General features: G+C 36.7%; 1 protein-coding gene across 2 annotated transcripts; it reads right to left on the bottom strand.

The window, feature by feature from the left end:
* Window positions 1-1,503: 1,503 nt before the first annotated feature.
* On the bottom strand, window positions 1,504-20,434 carry LOC123881159 (serine/threonine-protein kinase RUNKEL). Of its 2 annotated transcripts, none has more exons than XM_045929778.1 (11): window positions 20,176-20,434; window positions 19,546-19,805; window positions 15,345-15,513; window positions 7,951-8,106; window positions 7,193-7,380; window positions 5,759-6,615; window positions 5,578-5,684; window positions 4,937-5,077; window positions 3,786-3,880; window positions 2,880-3,013; window positions 1,504-2,567 (listed from the first exon to the last, which is right to left on the bottom strand). In XM_045929778.1, exons 1-11 carry the CDS (start codon window positions 20,284-20,286, stop codon window positions 2,215-2,217), a joined length of 2,571 nt encoding a protein of 856 aa, XP_045785734.1. In that variant the 5' UTR covers window positions 20,287-20,434; the 3' UTR covers window positions 1,504-2,214. The 2 variants fall into 2 exon arrangements, with proteins under 2 accessions (XP_045785734.1, XP_045785732.1); XM_045929776.1 differs by lacking the exons at window positions 19,546-19,805; window positions 20,176-20,434 and adding exons at window positions 16,311-16,570; window positions 16,941-17,199.
* Window positions 20,435-21,416: the final 982 nt, after the last annotated feature.

Genomic DNA, 21,416 nt, shown 5'->3' with positions numbered 1-21,416 from the left:
GTCCTGTTAGCAACTTGGGTTAATATTGCTCAGCGTAATTTCGATATATTATGCTGACCTATGTATAGTGTCTATGCTAGGCATATTTATCCGTGAAAATCAAAGAGGTCCCACGAGATTCTTAAAAATCTAAATCCACGCGAGCGAAGTCACGAGTATCAGCAACTTAATTTACAATATTAATAGACATCTGTATATTATAGCTAGATAAACATTCTACATAAAACGGAATTACACAAAAATGCCACAGTAATCCATAATTATAAATTTAAATGCAGCTGTAACAACTTAAATTCCACCGGCCCACAAATCTGTCGACAGGTAGGCAGGCTATGCGGATTTGCCATTTACCTTTACTGTCACCACTTAACAAGGCGTGGTGGCAATATATTATATGCACATTAGAAACGTTGAATATGCATAATTATTATAGGCGGTGAATGCACGCGGCGACCGCGCGAGGCCGGCCGATCACCTCCCTTATGTAACTCTGCGATCTACCATAAAGTGCAACGCCCACATTTAAAACAAACAACGAACGGCCTAAACCTGTCTATAAGACTGAGGCCACACGATGCGTTTCCGATGACATACGATGCGGCAACGCAGCAGCGCCCGTGTGACACCCAATCCACAGCGGTGCGACGCTACAACGCATCGTGTGGCCTCAGTCTAAGGCTGAGATCTATAGAAAGCACTTTGACTTGGTTTAGACATAAGCTTCAGTTAAAACGAGACAGGTTTATGTTAGTGATATAGCGCTGTCTCCTTTTAACAGTGTATCAAGTCTGAGCAAAGTCAAAGTGCACTCTATACCTAGATCTTAAGAGTGAAGCCACACGATGCGTTGCGTTGGCGATGCGACGCCTGAGCGGTGTCATCCTACACAAATCGCTGTATTATGCCATACGATGCGTTACGTTGTGCGGCACCGCACCGCACGCGCAACGGATTTGGGGCCATAGAGACTAGGCGGGGAGGGGTAGTGCGGTGCAACGCCATACATTCTGCCGGAGCCGCAATGGAGTGTGGCATCAAATACTGAAATCCAGAGGTGCGGCGCCGCAACGCACCGGAAACGCATCGTGTGGCCTCAGTCTTACGTAGGTTTTTGATCTCGATGTGAATGCACTGTCGGCAATGGCCAATAAGGTCCGAGCAATTGCACAAGCAATGTATTGTTCGAACTATCACACTTATTGCGGTTAAAACCGAAATTACGTTGTAGTTTCTGTAATCGATCTGAACAATTTATCGGTTATTGATCTGTTTCCATTTTGAAATTGTCAGATTGTGATGTCATTCCAAATAATATATTTCTGTGTTGCATTTATGAATTAGGATATTATGCTTCTTAATATATATCTACTTCAATAAATCTGCTAAACTGAGACGTCAAAATGCATTTCTCTAGCAACTTAGCAAATAAAAGCATAGCAAGTGAGGATTCAGGAAAGCTCCTTGAAGGAAACGTTCAAACAAAATTTTTAATTCTAATAAAGTTTTTATTAAGATTTTCTTTTCATATAAATAATATTTACAACGGAAGATTCCTTAAAGATCATAATATTCCTAAAATAAAATTATAGCCATCTATTAATATATTAAATTGCTACTTGCTATCCACAGATGGGCTATCTAATTTATTAATGGATGGTTTAATGCCTTAACACATAAATTTTACAAAAGTAAATGCATGTCTGGATAAAACTAAATGCATATTTGTGAACCTTTTATTTTATACGACACAGTTCACGACAGTTATTAAATTTGGAACAAAACATCGAGGCTTCCTTGATAGTCTATGAAACGACTAGCTTTGGTCTAGCGACAGGTCATCTCTAGCCGAGCCGATTTGACAGATGTCGATTCAGGATCAAATCGAGAGTTCACTTTGTTATTATCATATAACTCATGTAGGTACCTAAATGTATCTTCTAAATATATAGGTATAAATTACTTAGCTGATGGCCGCATGGATATAGGTTTTTAAAAATCCCATGGAAGCTCTTAGATTTTTCGGGATAAAAAAAGACATTATGTTAATCCTGGGTAAAATCAATCTGCACATACAAACTTTCGCCTTATAAAACAAAATAATACTAAGTAAATCGTAAGAACTAAACTCACGAAATGTCTGCACCATACGTTATGAAATGTCTTCAATTACACTACACCATTAGTACCACATAATAATGTAACTTATTGTTAAAATCAGCTTGAATAAAAGGGCATATTATTAAGCTCCTTAGTAGCCAACCGAGCTGCTCTATTCAAAGCAACATTACAATGACTATGCAAAGCCTCTAAACTTTCACTCTCTTTTTTTGACCATTTAGACTCCATAGCAGCGGAAAATGCTGTACAAGAAAATGTACACAATAAACTAATCAGAATACACACTCTCAACCTAAGAGCGTCGCTGGGTTGTTCTAGAAGCCTCAAGAAGTTGAAATGTTCGTCGTCGAACAATATTTTCTCAACGACATCCGCATGCTCGGGCAGATCTTGTAACACTGTGATCAGGATCCCAACTACGTTCAGAGTGATCCGAGGCGTTTTTGAATCTGGAAAGAAAGAATTAGGTATTATGGGGATATTTTCGAGGAGATAGAACCAGATTAACCGGCGTAACTCAGCGGGTTGCGAAGCTGAAGTGACACATCGTTCGATAAACCGATAGATGTTGGGGTCCCAAGGTGCTGGAATGGTGACTTCGCATCTATGGTACAAGCGACGACGAAATCGATCAACGCGGTCGATACGGACTAGCGGTACTAACACTAAAACTAGACAGCGCGGATATGCTTGGCGTCCCCCCGTGCACGACTCACCTCATACCCCGTTTGCCATCTCGAGCTGTCGCGAACAGTACTTACATGAAGAGAGAAGGTTAGTGAAGACTGGGTGTGCGTTGTAGGCGACGACAGCAGTCGCGAACTGACGCACGGCGCGGCACGAGCGCACGCACAGCCAGCCGCACACCTCCACCATGCGACTCACACCTTGCTCTCTGAAACCAATATTAGGTGGAGGTGTCTGATGCTCGTGAACAAATCACGAAGCGTGTAGACACCCTGTATATTTATTATCCACACTTGGGTCAGTTAGAACTTGGATTATATATCACTTCGCGGAACCCTAGTTAAGGGTTCATTAGAACCGGAGTGTCTTCTAGTCTTTTTTTAAAGCCTAGCCGGCGGCGGACAAAGATACTAGGTCTGGTAGCCAGGGTAGATATGACTGAAGAATAGAAAACTTGAATAGAAGAGTACAAAACTAAATAATTTTATCTTCTTTTGGTGCAAGGTTGGCGATTATATTGGCAACTTGAACTTTGCATACAGTTTTTAGGGTTCCCTACCTCAAAAGGGAAAACGGAACCTTTATAGGATTACTTTGTTGTTTATCCGTCTGTCTGTACGTCCGACGTGCCTGTCAAGAAAACCTATAGGGTACTTGCCATTGACCTAGAATCATGAAATTTGGCAGATAGGTAGGTCTTATAGCACAAATTAAGGAATAAATCCGAATAAATACGCCAGCGTACACCATATGAAAGCGCGCCAAAATCACGGGGCTTAATTCATACGAATCTGATTGCAGTATTAACTAATTATACTCAATAATTATCAATTATATTATTATTATTATTTGTATTAATTAATACATTTTCACTAGCTTCCAATAACCTAGTCTATAAGAAACTACCTAGAATACTCAAAGAAATTTCGTCACGGAACTTCTACCAAAAATAAAAGTAACAAAATCAATATTACTGTTACCTGTCTTCGACTCCCTCGTCGGTGTCTTTGCAGTCTCTCATTAGAGTGTTTATTGCTGCCACGAAGTTGTAAACAACTTTCGCCTCCAGGTACACCTGGTTATGTAATCAAAAGAATTTATCAATCCACCAATATCGTTTAACGCACTAATTGGCGTGAACAAGTCCTTACAAGCGACTTAAACGATAAACTTTCCTATTATATAAATTAATTCAGTTATTCAAGAACGAAGTCGTAATTATATAATTTTGTGAAATGTATAATAAAGGTTTCGTCTAGGCTTAATAGTCTATCAAGAACTCGTAAATAAAGTGAACAACATACACAAAAAAAGAATGTAGACATTAATCCTTCCAGTTTATCCCGCTTCCAACTTAGACTGCGTCATCACTTACCACCAGGTATGATTGCAATCAAGGGCTAACTTGTATCTGAATAAAATAAAAAATCAGTCAAGAGATTTCATCCTTAGGAGTGCTCTCCATGGTGGCTCTAAGTCGAGCGTCAGCGAATGCTGTTCCATCCAATCGACATATTTTACAGGCGGGACATACTCAAGAGTCAGATGGGCAATGTTTTTTGATAACGCAAATTAACATTTGGGCGTGGTTTTTAAGTGCTTTATTCACCCACAATGTTGACTCAGGGTCATAATTTTATCACATTGGTTATTACCAGGCATTAATATGGAAGAGAAAAATAGATAAATGGCTTTGTTATAGATCTATAACAACAAATAATATAACAATAAAATCAGCTTAATACATTTGTATGAAAAAGTGTGTGTAATGAGTAACCTTTAAATTGACCAAGCGTTGAATGTAACCATTATTTATTTCTATTTTCCCAACGAACAGAATCAGCTGAATCAACGGCTTCTATGTACTAACTACTATGAACTAGACGATATATAACCACAAATATTCCGAACAAAAATATTTGTGGGCTGCAATTCCTTTTATGCTTACAATCTGATGTCCAGGACCCCTCGGTGAATGAGAAAGGCGGACGATTGTGTTTGGTTGCGTGCTTTTGAAAAGGTCTATGTTTAAGCAGTGCACGCAGAATGGATTGGATTTTTAACCTAGATGATCCTAGATCATAATCCATCTCTGTAGTGTATAATTAGATGCAGGGTAGTGCGTACTCACGTCCTGTATGTTGAGCAGCGCGTGGCGCGGCAGCGCATGCGACAGCGCCGGTAGCGCCAGCAGCGCGGCCACGGCGCCGCACACGCGTGCGCCGCGCCCGTGCCTCGCCGCCACGCCCACCACGCCCACAACCATGCTTACCTGGACCGAAAACACTGAATGAATGGGGAATTAAAATACAAATCAAAACTATTAAATCTGTGTTTTTCTTGTAATCCATCAATAATAATAATGACTAAAAAATTTACACTTTTTTAGTATAAGTATTCATTAGCGAATACCTAATAGCGAGAGATTTTATCCGGCCGAGTTCGTCGTAACACAAATCGCTCAATAGCGTTTAAGTCTATAGTATGTGAGCTATCGCGTATCTGTTTGCTTTTAATTATTTGGTGTCATTTTTAATTTTACCATAGTAGAGCAGCGTCTGTCGTGACGTCAAATGCTGTTGCGCCGCGTGAAAACAAATTATTCTTGCAAGCGCAACTTTAAAGTTCCATAATTTTTCATTTTTTTTGTTGAGATATTTTGTTAATTCTTTCATATTTTACATAAATTTTTGTAAGTACGTAATTTTAACAAAGTAACATAAAAAAATTAAACTTTGAAACAGTATGTTTAAATAATATATTTAATCTTACCATATTTAATTGTGTGAGAGATTCTACATCGCCTTCCATAACTTCTGTAATATTCGAGTTTAGAAATGCTTCCCACTCCTCTAGTTCTATGGTAGATGGCTCCTTAACTGAAGAAAATAATTTGTATTATTTATATATTATTTAATCATTAACTGAAGTGTACCTTAAGATGTAAAAATACCTTCATGTTTCTCTTCTGTTTTCATCATTCTATCATTATTAGCTATTTCTTTATCATCAGATGTTTCTTCAATTATTTCACATTTCTCAATATCTTCATCTCTGTCTTCCTTAGAGTACTTAGACTTTTCTAAGTCCACTTTTTTATCTACAATACTTGGTAATTCTATATTAGGCTCACTAGTACGCCTCTGACTTTCAGTTTTATTCTTATCCAAGCTCCTACTAAAATGGAATGATCTTTTAATGCTTCGTGTTAATTTGTTACCACCGCTGCCGAACCTCAACTTATCTCTAGAGAACTGTAATATTTTCTGCTTATATGATGGTGGGACGCTCTTACTTAATCCTGAGCTGACATCGCTACTGCATTTAGTTGAACTTTTAGGGTTTTCCAAACTTTGAGATGCAGTTTCGGGTGGTTTCATTTTTTGTTTTACAGCTCTTTCATCTGTGTCTTTTTTATTATTCGTAGTATCAATTTCAGTGTCTTTCTTCTCAATGATATCTTTATGAGTATCATGCTTTTCTTCATCTATTTTATGCATTTTATTGAATTCGTGTTTTTGGTTGACAGACATGAGCTGTGCTATGTTCTTTTCAAGGTTACACACAACAAGATTAGAATTCATTACATTGAACTCATGTCGTAGCAATTTTGCGTTCGCTGCTGTTATGGGCTGCGATTGGTCTTCATCATCCGTTTTAAGGCTGTCTCTAACACTGAAAGCACTTGTTGCTCTAACACTGTCATCGTCTGAAATGGGGACACACTCCATAGCTTGCATTACACCTCGAACATTTCTCAAATCATGCTCTCTAGTCTCAGTCTTTAGTTCATCTTCAGTTTTCAGGTTTCTGGTAAAAATTAAAAAAGTATTAAAAGAAATACTTCATATTTATAAAAATCTTTTAATGGCCTCACTGGTGCCAAGGTATGAGTTTATATGTAAGTTACCTTCCAGGTGAAAATAATTTAGTAATTTATAATATGCCTTGAATCTGGTCAGGTTTTACTCTAGTCACCATCTCAGCCATTAAGCGATTTAGCGTTACAGGCAGAGGTATGCATTATAACTACCCTATGCTTATCAGGTGAGAATTGACACTTACTATTGGCATTGAGGCATTGACACTTACTATCAGGTGATATCTAAGTCAAGCATTACCTTCTAGTTAAGCCTGATTTTTCTATCATTAGATAATTTGAGAGAAAAAACTGATTTTTTAAAAACTATTAAAACATTAACGTTTATTCCTCAGATAGTTATTTAATGATTAAAAAGCAACTTTTTACTAAAATAATAAAAACTGACCGAAACAAACAACTGAAAAAATATTTAGTTCACATGGGCACATCTTTTACATGCAAAATGTCAAAGAAAAGTTAAAACATAAACTATTATTATTTTAATCACTGTTAAAAAATACCAACTTAGGATTCTTGCTCATCTTTTCAGTTTGCAAAAGCTTGGCTTCTTGCTGGCTACAGGACAAAGGTTTGGTGAAGGGTGAATCACTCTGCTTATCCTGCGGCAGTATCAGCACGTGTCCTGCTACAAACGGATGCTCCAGTATTTCAGGCCAAGCCATTCTTTTATCAGGATCCTTGTGTAGTAAACCCTAAAATATGAAACTCATGTTTTGACATGTGTAAAAATATGAAAGATGATTCGGTTTTAATGCATTAATTTATAAAAAGTTATAAAAATATACAATACTAGCTGATTCCCACGACTTTGACCGAGTAGGTTTAGGTTTTTCAAAACCCTGAGGGAACTCTTCTCCATTACAAATTTTGGCCAAAGTCCTCCAGTACTTTTTGCGTGAAAAAGTAACATACATTTTCATACACATACAAACTTTCGCCTTTTTAATTAGTATTAAGCGTGATACAAGTCATTATAGAAAGAATTCAATCTGCTCAAATATAAATAAAATAAAGTTTGCAAAAACTCTAAAATAATTTGAGTTGATGAAAGTTTATGTGCCTTAACATTACAAGTAAAATAAAATGAAAGCACTAACCAGCATAGTTTTTCAGAAATCAGCAATAAATCTTGACAAACAAACATTAACTTCATCAATCCCAATCAAAAGGGATTTATTTTTAGATTTTGTAGAAAAATTTAACTTAATTATGTTTCTTTTACACCTGGCTGATTTTTTAATAACAAAAGTTGTATGGGTTACCTGTAAAAACGATCTAGCATCAGGGCTTATGAAACTAGGCCACTGAACTGGTTTGTGTCGAATCATTCTGACAAGTTGCCATATGGACATTGTGCAAAATGGTGGCTGGCCAGCCATCAACTCATACACGATACAGCCAAGCGACCATAAGTCTGCCTTGAAAATAGAAAAACACACATTTTTAGACTGTAGTAAAGTTATCCATTTTGTTATTACACAATCATAATCAGGTACTTATGTTAAACAAAACTATTATGCCATGGTCTTACACCACCTGAATTAGTGGCTCCCTGTGACTTGTTTGATGTTGCATGACCACCAAGTGAGGGGTCTGATAATGCTGCGCTTTACAGTGGAAGGTCGCCAATCCAGCACCTTCGGACCCCAATATCGGTTCTTCGAACAATGTGCCCATCCCATTTCCACTTCAGCTTCACATACCATTGAGTATCGATTTCTTTGGTTCTTCTATGGATCTCATTTACGATTTGATCACATAGAGAAACTCTGAGCTTTCTTACAAGGCTTTAAGAATATAATATAGGTAGGTACGTCTACCGTAAAAGTTATGTTACGATTTTACAGTCACATAGGTAGTCGTTACGACTGCCTAGTATGTGACTGTAGTTTACGATATTTTCAAGGAATAATATTACGTTAGTACTATTATGTATTCTGAGCCAAAGTATACAAAATAGTAGCGTTTTACCTGAAAATAAAACGCATATTAAAATACTTACCTCACTGGAAGCTTTATATTGAGAGTAGCATTTCCGTTTCCGTCGATTTCATGCCAGTTTTCGTACTTTTATTGATGTCATATCCGGTTTTGTGGCGCCACCTGGCGGGGTCGCGCTCAAAGTTTTCGTAAATTGCTCAGCGCGGCCATGGCTTCATTGGCTCAATATCACCAGGCAGGAATTACTGAAAGCTTCCAGTGAGGTAAGTATTTTAATATGCGTTTTATTTTCAGGTAAAACGCTACTATTAAATAACTTGACCGTAACTGGAAGCTTTATATTGAGACCCTGTTTGTTTTCGCCTGGTGACGCCACATAATAGATATTAGAATTCTACGCCAATGTGATAACATTTGTACCATAATGAGTACTTATATGATATTATGTTCTTTTTCATAAACAAAATTTTGTTTATTTGAATACAAAATCAATAAAGAAAAGAATTTTAACTATCAGTCATAGAACTGAAGAATAGTTAGTTGAGCGATACCACCTGGACTAAGTACATTGCCTTCAATCACTTTACATTTAGAAATTTTTTGAAATGTATTAGCTGATTGCTAATTTCCATGGGCCATCTCATCATAAGAATGATTTTCCCTGAGTTGAGTGTATGCTACTAGAAGTAGCAGATATGCTTGCTTCTTTCAAAAAGGTTTTTACCCAGTCTGCTATACCTACTGTACGAGAGGCACGTTTAATCCGTTAACCATTTATAAAATATAGAGCATTATATTTTGTAGCATATCATACTCTGTCGTTCAATAATTAATTACCAATTACACATATAAATCCAAAAAGAGGGTAAAGATACCCGTTATGACTATTCCTATTACAAGCAATTTCTGATTGGTTGTCTATTTCAGATTTTGAGTCGAATTTAGGGCAAATGTCAGATTTTAATTTTATAATCATCAAATTTTATTAAATACACATCATTCGTTCTAAGGTACGATTTTGATGCAATATGAAGTTATCTGAATAGTAAGCAGTAATAAAAACGCAGATATTACAAATGATTAGTTAAGTAATAAGTTATTATTAGCACCCCAAACGGGTGGATTCCAAATCTTTCTGAAGAAATCGATTTTAAAACATGCTTGGACATGAATACATAATTGAGTGAATTTGCTTTTATTCATTAATATAGCACATATAAAACACGCGCATTTACAAACATTACTTGACTTTTATTTCATACATCCAATAACAGATCCAATTACAGATTCGTGTAAGAGGAATGAAAATTCTAAATGTTGTCATTTATATTATGTGCCAAAACTGGTGCTAATTGTGATACTTTAGGTTCGTATCAATATTTTTCTTTAAAGACCATGAAGATCAACGTTTTCAAGCTTATTCAATAGTTTCAAGATAGATTTCCGCTTGAAATTAAGCAGTGATTTACTGCTTAGGTTTTATGTGTCTAAAGTATAGGACCACTCATTATTTCTAGACTTCTTAAGACAATGACAGACCCATTGCGAGTCAATGAGGCTGTGTTTTATATAAACGGTCGAGGCCCGCCAAACACTTTCGATCGGAGTAATTTATATAAACTAAATCAACTATTCAAAAAATATTCCTTTTGACCAATTGAGATGGGTCAAGAGTCAAGACGAAGAATTGAAAATAATGGCGTAAACCAACTATGCCAATGGAAACTTTCATGAGATACAGCATCGTGAAACAGGACTTGATGGTCCATCAAATCTAAGAGTGCATAGTTGTGTACTTCGAATGCTTTCTCCGAGGTGAATAGATCGACCTCCAGGATTACCCACTTTGCAAATATTATTTCCACACAAGCTCGTATTGCCACTCTGGGAGGTTGGCTATGACATTAGATACAAATTATTTACATGATTACTATACATACCGGATATAATATTGTATGCTATGGTGTATTTGTCAAGCCACAATTCCAGTATCTGGAATGTTTTATTCAATAAGGATAACAACATCCTTAAACCTTGTAAATATGCTGTATTAACAAATGAATGAATGAAAGAATAAACATCATTCCTCTTTTTCTTAGTAAATGAGAGAGTAACGTCTCGTCGTTACTTTGAATGAGACTTGAACTAAGACGTAAGAAGTGAGCCTTCTTGAAGCTTCTGAAGGGTAAATTAGACTATCATTTTGATAAGAGTAAAGCATTTGTTCCTTTCCTGTCAAAGAGCATGATAGATGAAGCATCCGTTACTAGAACATGAACTAGTGGAGGTAGCTAATATTTCTCCTTTAGCCCTTATAATTTATTTATCGCATCTGCCAGCTTGGAGTGCAGCGTGGAGATCGCCACTTGATGGATAGACGACATTTAACGAGTCGCAGGGATCCGCTGGATTCATGCAGTGTAATTACGTGGCATGTGGTAGTCTCTTTATGAGACCTACGTCCAGCTGTGGACGTCTAACGAATGATAATAGTGATCTACCAGTATTGGATAGATCTTGGATTATCCAGCGGTCATTGGTTTGTTAACTAGCGTTTCTAACTGTTCTTACATCCAACAGCCCTCTTTGGAGGCATTTTCTAGGGTCTCCATAGTATTTCTAAATAGTTAGACTCACTCTTTCGTGGTCAAAGAACCAATTCTCAAATTTTAAACAAAAACAGTAAGTTCGACTGTAGTAGATATTAACTTAATGCATGTAAAAAATGTACATGTATTTAGTCTCTTGTACATTTAGCATGTACTTGCCTTAACTTGCTATGACAAGTCGATTAAGTAAAATAGGACTCATATTTCACCATTCTCTTAATATCACCCATAGACACCGTGGTTAGTCCGAACGGCAGGTAGGTTATCATCTAATCTATCTAACTTTCCCGTACGGCCTCAATAAGAAGCACTGACACAAGACTGTTTCACTACATGAAAACAGACTTTGCATGTTTATCAAAATGAAATGTTCTGCCATAACATACATAGTTGTTTCGTACTCTAAGATGTGATCTTGGTCGGGATGACACTTCGGAGTTCGGTACCAGAAACAAGGTGAAAAGGAAGCTTGGCGTGCGGTGCAAGCTTCATGATTCATTTTACGCACTATTGCATACAGTTCCTTGGGAAAAACAATAGGTGGCTTTTTAAATGTTGGTATGCGATACCATTGAAATAACCTTTGTATAACCTCTGGTGCCTCTATTTTCTTTCATTGCGAAAGACAGTGCACTAAATAACCTGCTTGGAACGAGGTCGGTTTAGTTTCTCTGATTTGTCTTGGAGAATCCGGGTGCAAATAATCATGCTGTGGCTTACTTACCTTTTTGAACCGCCAGTCCTGATTGAGGAACGATAAGAACTTTTTAAAATGACCTTTGTAGATATTACCGGTATGTTCGTTTCCACCCCGCGAGGGTGTATGATATAGATCATGTTGGCATCCACCCCGCGAGGGTGGATGATATTGATCATACTGGTATTCACACCGTGAGGGTGTATGAGATTGCTCAAACTAGCATCCACCCCGCGAGGGTGGATGATATTGAGCATACTGGTATCCACCCCGCGAGGGTGTTATAATATTGCTCATGTTAGGATCAACCCTGCGAAGGTTGAATGATATTGATCATACTGGTATCCAACCCACGAGATTGGATAATATTGATCATTGAATAGGCTCAATGCACGGCAAAGGTAGTCATGGCAGCTCTATGTATTGAAATGGTAACATTTGAAATGCATGGCCCCTACGAGGGGCGGGTGACCATTTTTCAGAAAAGCAATGTGCATGTCGAGTAGTTCCACGCGATGGAACGGCAACAATTATAATTTTCTGTGCTTGTGAAGCGGCGAACGCATTCAATGTGTTTTCTATTTATTGCTGGGTCAAATAAATTTCTCTTATCTTTATTCAAATACACTTTTGCAATTGCTTTTGAATCGTCAAAATAATTTACCATAGTGTATGCAAATTAGTTCCATGCGATGGAACGGTAACATTTTCAATGCCTTGCCCCCGCGAGAGGCAGCGGACTAATAATAATTGCTTAGCTTTTGACTGAATAAATGTGTTCTTTTCGACCCAAAAAATATTAACAAACTCCACTCGTTTTTTCCCATATGGATGTAACCAAAAGACCCACCTGGCTCGTGATAATTTCGCAGCGCATCGCAATACCTTCTATGCTGTAGCTACCCACTAATTGTGGAAAGACCCGACGAAGTCTGATTATTGATTTCAGTCAATATTTTAGTTAATTTAATATTATTATTTAAGTTAATATTGATTTTCAGTTAATTTATATACGAATAAAAATAAAGTCAAGAAAGCACAATTTTTAGGAAAACCTAGGCTTATTTTTGTTTATGCAGTATGTGATAGCTGCATAAGCTTTATCTGCTAGAAATTGCAAGGTATCATACTTTTTTACCTCTTTGTTTGTTTCTAGGTCTATGAACCTTGAGTTTTATCAAAGACTTTTTAATGTACTGTGTAGGTACACGTAAAAACCAAGATGCGCTAGCTAAACCTGAAAAACCTGGAACCTGGTTAATTAATGGTTAGAACCTGTTGAAAGTAAAATCTAAACACGAACTTTGTTATTCGATTTCATCCTGATGATCGTCAGGTGTGATATTTTTATTTTTATAAAGGTTACCTGTAATTTCATTACTATTCGATGTAACAATTTGAATTAACAATGACAATAACTAGAAAAGACATATCATAATCTTAAAAGAATTTCTCGTATAAATCCGAGAGGATTCATTTCAAAATGCAATCGGGGTCATAACTATCGTCATGTACCCTCTCAATAAAATGAGCATATTGTAACAGACTTAAAAGGTAAATTTTAGCTAATAATATTAATTTCAAATATTTGAAATTCATTTCTAATAATCGGTTTCTAATTGTTACATCGTCTCAAGTACGAAAAGCAAATAAATATAAAGTACTGTGATCCGAACGGACAACCCGTTAAAAATATTGATCACGTACATATTATTATATTTTACATTTTACATAATGTAATATAAATTAAAAATAAGTACTTACTGCGAATTATTCACCAAATTCACTTTATAAAGTACCACACAATAAAATAAAATATCTTGCAACGTTTCGTGTTGACTGATTGCAAGTTGCTTCGACGGCAAACAAAACGCCAATGAAGCCATGGCCGCGCTGAGCAATTTACGAAAACTTTGAGCGCGACCCCGCCAGGTGGCGCCACAAAACCGGATATGACATCAATAAAAGTACGAAAACTGGCATGAAATCGACGGAAACGGAAATGCTACTCTCAATATAAAGCTTCCAGTTACGGTCAAGTTATTTAATAGTGTCAGGAGCTCTGTTATGTTAGTCTGCAGTCTTTAATAATTGCGGATGTAATTATAATTTTTTTTTTTTTTCTTTAAATCTGGCTTTACTCTGATTAGCCAATGTCAAGTTTGTGATATTTTCAAGTTATTGAATTTATACAAGTATGGACTCCGTCTGCGCCGGCGCCCGCCGACATACGCGCGGCGCCCCTTCAGAGTGCTTCCCAGTCAGTTCCACCACCAAAAAACACCAACTTACACAAAAACCAGCCACTCTTAACAAAAAAAACACTCCAAACAAGCACAGCACGCGCGCCAGCAAACGCCATCACAGACGAAGTCCTGTAATTATAATTCATAACATAGGTGTAAAAGTTTTCAATGTGCGATGCTAGATGGCGCGATTTTTATTTTGTGTCGCGTTGAAGTTTAAGGCTTTTCTGCATGTAAAGCAACCTGTAGCCTTATAATTTGTTGGATTTTTCGAAACAGTTCAAACTGCCTAGAAACTGAAATTTGGTAATTTTTTGTAGATCGTATTCTCTCATCGAGAATAATTCCGATCTTAGTTAATTTATAAACTATTATTATGATGATAAGTAGTCAGTTTTAAGTGTTTCAAATATGTAATTTAGGTACCTATCACCTATTTAAAAATCCGGCGCCGAGGATTCGCACTTGGCCGGTTTTTTTTAGGGTTCCGTACCTCAAAAGGAAAAACGGAACCTTTGTAGGAACACTTTGTTGTCTGTCTGTCTGTCAAGAAACCTATAGGGTACTTCCCGTTGACCTAGAATCATGAAATTTGGCAGGTAGGTAGGTCTTATAGCACAAGTACAGGAATAAATCTGAAAACCGCGAATTTGTGGTTACATCATTTAAAAAAAAAATGTGTTTCAATTTTCAAAGTAAGATAACTACACCAAGTGGGGTATCATATGAAATGGCTTTACCTGTACATTCTAAAACAGATTTTTATTTATTCTTATGAATAATAGTTTTTGATTTATCATGCAAAATGTTGGAAAAAATATCCGAGTACAGAACCCTCAGTGCGCGAGTCTGACTTGCACTTGGCCGGTTTATTTATTTATTTATTCAGATACTAGTTAGCCTTAACTGCAGGTAAGAACCTGATGGTAAATGTTGATACAGTATAAAATGGAAGTGGGCTGACCTGGATAGGATTTGGCAGTTTTCATTAAACCCATACTCCTTTGGTTTCTACACGGCGTCATACCGGAACACTAAATCGCTTGGCGACACGGCTTTTCCGGTAGGGTGGTAATCAGCCTCGGCCGAAGCCTCCCAGACAAACCCACCACCACACAAGCTACATGAAAGGCCCACCAGACAAACTATATCAAAGTGTATACCTGATGATCATAAGGCTTCTCATCAATGAGTTCAGGTGCCATGTAAAGAGGGGTTCCTTTGATAGATGTGAGAATATGTGTGGCGTTAGTCATTATTCTGGCCAGGCCAAAATCACATAGCTTGGCTCGACCTGAGCTATCCAACAGAACATTCTGTGGCTTTAGATCCCTGAAACCACAAATGTAACCAGAAACATTACAAACAACAAAGGAAAAATGTTTCTGCTATGCTGTGATGCCTTAGCTAGAAATATTTATTTTCATATAATATACTTTTAATAAATTTCCATTGCATTGAAAATATATTAAAATATATTGAATCAAAATATATTTCTAGCTAAGATGTCACAACATGACAGACATTTCCCTTGGTTAGTTCAAGTGCATTGTAATAAAGTCCATACAAAATGACCTCTCGTGCACCATGGGTCAACTGTCATGTCAAATACCGTTCACCTATAAAATAAGGACTTAAATCATACTTTTGAGATAATATTTGACACATAAAGTTCAAACGGTGTGTAAGAACTCATTTTGTTTGCATAACATGTGTTTTTGGATATTTTACACAGTATAAAACATGTTGAATTGGTAGGTATTTTTGTTTTTATAATCAATATTAAAGAAAATAAACAAAGTCACCTAGTTTCCTTTCTTTAATATCTACTATCAAACTTTTGTACTCTGTCCCCACCAAGTATCCAGAGGACTGATTTAATAAATGTTAAACAATATTAAATAAAGTCTATTTGATATAAATCTGTCTTGTTTAAGCTGTGTTAAGTCTGAGCAAAGAGAGAATAAGTTATTCTCTATCTAGATAGATCTCAAGGACTGTGAAAGTTTTGCCTGAATTGGGCTAGTAGTTTTTGGTCAATGTGTACATTAACAACAGACAAACTATTGTAATTGTTTACATAATAGTATAATTAAAAGCAAATACTTTACCAAAAATGCTGTAAATACCTGTGTAAGACCCTATGAGAATGCAAATAGTATAAGGCGGACACCAAATCCCACGTAATTCTCTTAACATTGTCTTCATTTAAACAGCCTTCTTTGGCCAAAATACTATGTAATTCTTTTTCTGCATACTCTGTTACAACAACTAGTTCCGATTCTGTATCAAAACTATCTATCATGCGAATGACATTTGGATGGTTTAGCTGTCTTTGTATATCACATTCTTGTCTCAAATTTTTCAAGTCTTTTGATGATCGCCCTTTCTGAAATTATAATTTTTTATTTTATTTGATGACAAGTCAACCCTCGACTACATCTCACCTCGTACAAGCAACGATGCAGCCTAACATAGAAGCCGACTAACTTAGAAAGACTATCGCAGTTTAAGTAAAGCTTAAATATATCCTTTCCTTATCGTTACATTTTCTATGCGGCATCATACCAGAACGCTACATCGCGTGGTGGCACGGTCTTGGCATTAGTGTGGTAAGAAACCACTACCAAAGCAAGACAAACGAGACCTATTTGTTCATGACATCGGTAAGCATTTGAATAAGTTGACATTAAAACACTTATTACGACAACTGTTAAGCAGTATCGATGAATAAAGAGTAGTACTACAGTTTCATTTACCTTTCTAATAACTTTTAGAGCAACAATAGCGTCAGTATCTTTATGTTTTGCTTTAAAAACACGCCCAAACGATCCTTCACCGATAAACGATATAACTAAATAATTATCCATTTTATGTTTTAAACAACTGAAAGAAATCCACACTTAATTTTGTACAGATTTGAGATATTAGAGTGGCGTACAATTTTATTTTCAGTTTTACAATATAGTCAATTACTAAAATAAAAAAAAATAAACAACAACAAAGTGAAGCCAAGGAAGTGACACTGACAACTGAACTTGACAAGTGACAACTGACAAACAATTACAGCGTTGCCAGATGAAATATGGCGAATCCTACGAACGAGACCCAAAAAAGAAAAAAATACAAAAGGCATTAAAAAGTTATTGTCTACGACACTATTCATGTCGCCAACCCATTGTCTGGCACTACAAAAAGCCCCCAAACAAGAAAAGAAAGAAGAAGAAAGTAAGTTAGGAATAAATAAAGCAATGGCGCCAACATAACGCCAGGCGTCAAGTTATAGTGAACAGTCGATATGTCTCTGAAAGTACCTACTGAAATAAGACCGAACTAAAAAGTATGAATTTCATCATTTGGTACCCTTCTAGCTTCTGGCACTATTATGGCAATGGCAATGCAACCTTCTGACAATTGACAGCTATCACTTTGGCATTTGAGATTGACACTATACCTATTTTGGCATTGACGTGAGCTCTGACGCTATGACACTATCAGTGCCCGGTAAATGCTCTCAGTCAAAAACCGTGGTTACAGCAAGAAACGGGTAACATTGGTATAACAGCGGAAAGGGACCAGTCCACTTTGAGGGCGCGGCACAGTTGGCGCCAATGACGCTCTTTCAGAGCATCGGATTTCAACTCAACGATCAACATATTGACCTGGAAAATGGAAATTATTCAGTTCTTCCTCTTTCATATCCTGTCTAAATTCTAATAGCTTAAATGAAAACTTTGCTCACAACCTAGTGATATTATTATATTTGTGAGCCAAGTGAGCAGAATCTGTTAATCCATCCATTCTATTAACATTAGGACAGAATTAGTTATTTGTGTCACTAGGGGCCAAAGTGATATTCTGTTCCTCGAGAGCGTTATTTTGAATTCAGAGCGAAGCGAAGGATTTTAAAGAAGAATTCTCAGTGTAGCGAGGAATTCAATATACGCCGCCCGAGAGCAAAATATATTGGCCCCGAGGGACAGACACTATGTTCATCACTACTTATGAGAAAAAACAAAACACATACTAGAGCACGAAGGTGGACCAATTAGAAGAGAGAAAGTTCAAACATTCATATAAACAAAATAGAATTTTGTTCGCCTAATGACAAAGTTCGTTTTTCTAATAGGTATGATGAAAAATAATATACCTTGTGGCTGGCATGTAACAAGTGCTTGAATTTTTATATTTTAGCTTGAAAATTGTGTGAATAGTACAATGTTAGCATAGAACATACCTTAGTATACGACTGAAGTAATTTGCGGACATATTCGTAGCTGTCGTACATACGCAGCCGAGCTGGCAACTCCTTCAATTCATTTAACATTGCTTCCAGTTGTTGCCTAAAACATTATTGTACTCATTATACTCGTTGATTATGACAAAAGATTTAGCCATTAAAGCCATCAATTTTAGTTAGAAGTATCAAAATGCCCTAAGAGAAACTGTTTCTTTTTATATCTTTAAAAACAAGTAATATAATGAAGATCAAAGTGCGCTTTTCTGAAGGTTTTGTCGTAATACCTCTTGTATTATGACGTCGCAACAACTGAGCGGTGTTGTATTTCATATACCCTTTATAACCTTCATAACGAATAAAGTACCATAATTTAGATCAATCAATCTCAATAGCACAGAACCACGCTAAGAAAGTTTTTAGAAATTCCATCCAGAGCTGGCCAGCTATAATACAATGTAATAAAATGTTTGTGGTAATAAAATGTTTGTGGTAATGGTGTGGCTGGACCGATGACCTGAAGAAGGTGGCGGGGAGCGGGCGGATGAGGAAGGCGGAGGACCGTGTTTGGTGGTGCGCTCTTGGAAAGGCCTATGTCCAGCAGTGGACGCTTACAGGCTGATGGATGGATGGATGGATGGTTTGTGGTAAGTACCTCAGTTTTCTAGGCTGCACGGAAAGCCAGGGCTTCTCCCTGATGTCGTCAATCTGTGTCCATATCTTGCTGAGTGAGGACCACACTCCGCGCAAATCTTGCAGTTCTTCCAGAGCCACCGTCATACGCTCATTGTTCACTGAGCTGCCTGTTACATAAAAAAATTATGCTAAATCTATTAAAGTCCTAATATCCACATGCATATTATCGAAGTAGATTGCTCAATAGTTCGATTCTATTCAAGTCTTAAAATTTCTTAAAAGTCGCCGACGCATGAAGCAGTTTCTGTGGTGCCTTATATGTCAATTTAACCTCATGTTTGCTCATCAAAAAAGGTAAAATTGCGATGATTAAAAGCTAGTTATTTAAGACTGCTTACCAGTATCATGCAGTTCCAGCGCCTCTTTGGCTTTAATTGTTTACATAATAGTATAATTAAAAGCAAATACTTTACCAAAAATGCTGTAAATACCTGTGTAAGACCCTATGAGAATGCAAATAGTATAAGGCGGACACCAAATCCCACGTAATTCTCTTAACATTGTCTTCATTTAAACAGCCTTCTTTGGCCAAAATACTATGTAATTCTTTTTCTGCATACTCTGTTACAACAACTAATTCCGATTCTGTATCAAAACTATCTATCATGCGAATGACATTTGGATGGTTTAGCTGTCTTTGTATATCACATTCTTGTCTCAAATTTTTCAAGTCTTTTGATGATCGCCCTTTCTGAAATTATAATTTTTTATTTTATTTGATGACAAGTCAACCCTCGACTACATCTCACCTCGTACAAGCAACGATGCAGCCTAACATAGAAGCCGACTAACTTAGAAAGACTATCGCAGTTTAAGTAAAGCTTAAATATATCCTTTCCTTATCGTTACATTTTCTATGCGGCATCATACCAGAACGCTACATCGCGTGGTGGCACGGTCTTGGCATTAGTGTGGTAAGAAACCACTACCAAAGCAAGACAAACGAGACCTATTTGTTCATGACATCGGTAAGCATTTGAATAAGTTGACATTAAAACACTTATTACGACAACTGTTAAGCAGTATCGATGAATAAAGAGTAGTACTACAGTTTCATTTACCTTTCTAATAACTTTTAGAGCAACAATAGCGTCAGTATCTTTATGTTTTGCTTTAAAAACACGCCCAAACGATCCTTCACCGATAAACGATATAACTAAATAATTATCCATTTTATGTTTTAAACAACTGAAAGAAATCCACACTTAATTTTGTACAGATTTGAGATATTAGAGTGGCGTACAATTTTATTTTCAGTTTTACAATATAGTCAATTACTAAAATAAAAAAAAATAAACAACAACAAAGTGAAGCCAAGGAAGTGACACTGACAACTGAACTTGACAAGTGACAACTGACAAACAATTACAGCGTTGCCAGATGAAATATGGCGAATCCTACGAACGAGACCCAAAAAAGAAAAAAATACAAAAGGCATTAAAAAGTTATTGTCTACGACACTATTCATGTCGCCAACCCATTGTCTGGCACTACAAAAAGCCCCCAAACAAGAAAAGAAAGAAGAAGAAAGTAAGTTAGGAATAAATAAAGCAATGGCGCCAACATAACGCCAGGCGTCAAGTTATAGTGAACAGTCGATATGTCTCTGAAAGTACCTACTGAAATAAGACCGAACTAAAAAGTATGAATTTCATCATTTGGTACCCTTCTAGCTTCTGGCACTATTATGGCAATGGCAATGCAACCTTCTGACAATTGACAGCTATCACTTTGGCATTTGAGATTGACACTATACCTATTTTGGCATTGACGTGAGCTCTGACGCTATGACACTATCAGTGCCCGGTAAATGCTCTCAGTCAAAAACCGTGGTTACAGCAAGAAACGGGTAACATTGGTATAACAGCGGAAATATAAACGATGCGATTAATAATAATTAAAATAGTTTTGCGTAATAGGTATATATTTTATACAAAGATCGCGATCTTTGTAATAATTTATAAATAATTTAGTGTTCTCAGAAGTCTATCTACTAAAAGAAAAGATAAAATGTGTCAGTCCATGGGTAAAGCGTAAAGGTGGTGTGGTCGATACATGGTCGATATGGAGTTAGGCATATCCTAAAAAATCTGCCTGTCGATATCAAAAAAGATCAACTTCCTAAGACGTGTAATATCGGAGATATATTTTTTTAATTGTGTTGAAAATGTGCAATTTCACAATACAGATCGATAAAGCAAACTCAAAAAATAAGTTGCTGTTGAAAGTTACATAGGCGGGCTACGAAAAATAATTAATTAATTGGGCTGCTGTATTTCAGAAAATGCTGCGACAAGTTCTG

The sequence above is a fragment of the Maniola jurtina genome, chromosome 3, assembly GCF_905333055.1.
Source record: "Maniola jurtina chromosome 3, ilManJurt1.1, whole genome shotgun sequence".
NCBI lineage: Eukaryota > Metazoa > Arthropoda > Insecta > Lepidoptera > Nymphalidae > Maniola > Maniola jurtina.
This window is presented reverse-complemented; position numbering and strand designations above follow the sequence as displayed.

What these genes read in the sequence shown, in the direction of transcription:
- LOC123881159 (XM_045929778.1), bottom strand. Translation starts at nt 20,286, where the DNA reads ATGGATAATTATTTAGTTATATCGTTTATCGGTGAAGGATCGTTTGGG. An exon ending in AGAAGCCTTATGATCATCAG is followed by an intron (nt 8,107 to 15,344) that starts GTATACACTTTG and finishes TCTATTTTCAAG; the next exon opens with GCAGACTTATGGTCGCTTGG. An exon ending in CACTAACCTTCTCTCTTCAT is followed by an intron (nt 2,568 to 2,879) that starts GTAAGTACTGTT and finishes CTTTCTTTCCAG; the next exon opens with ATTCAAAAACGCCTCGGATC.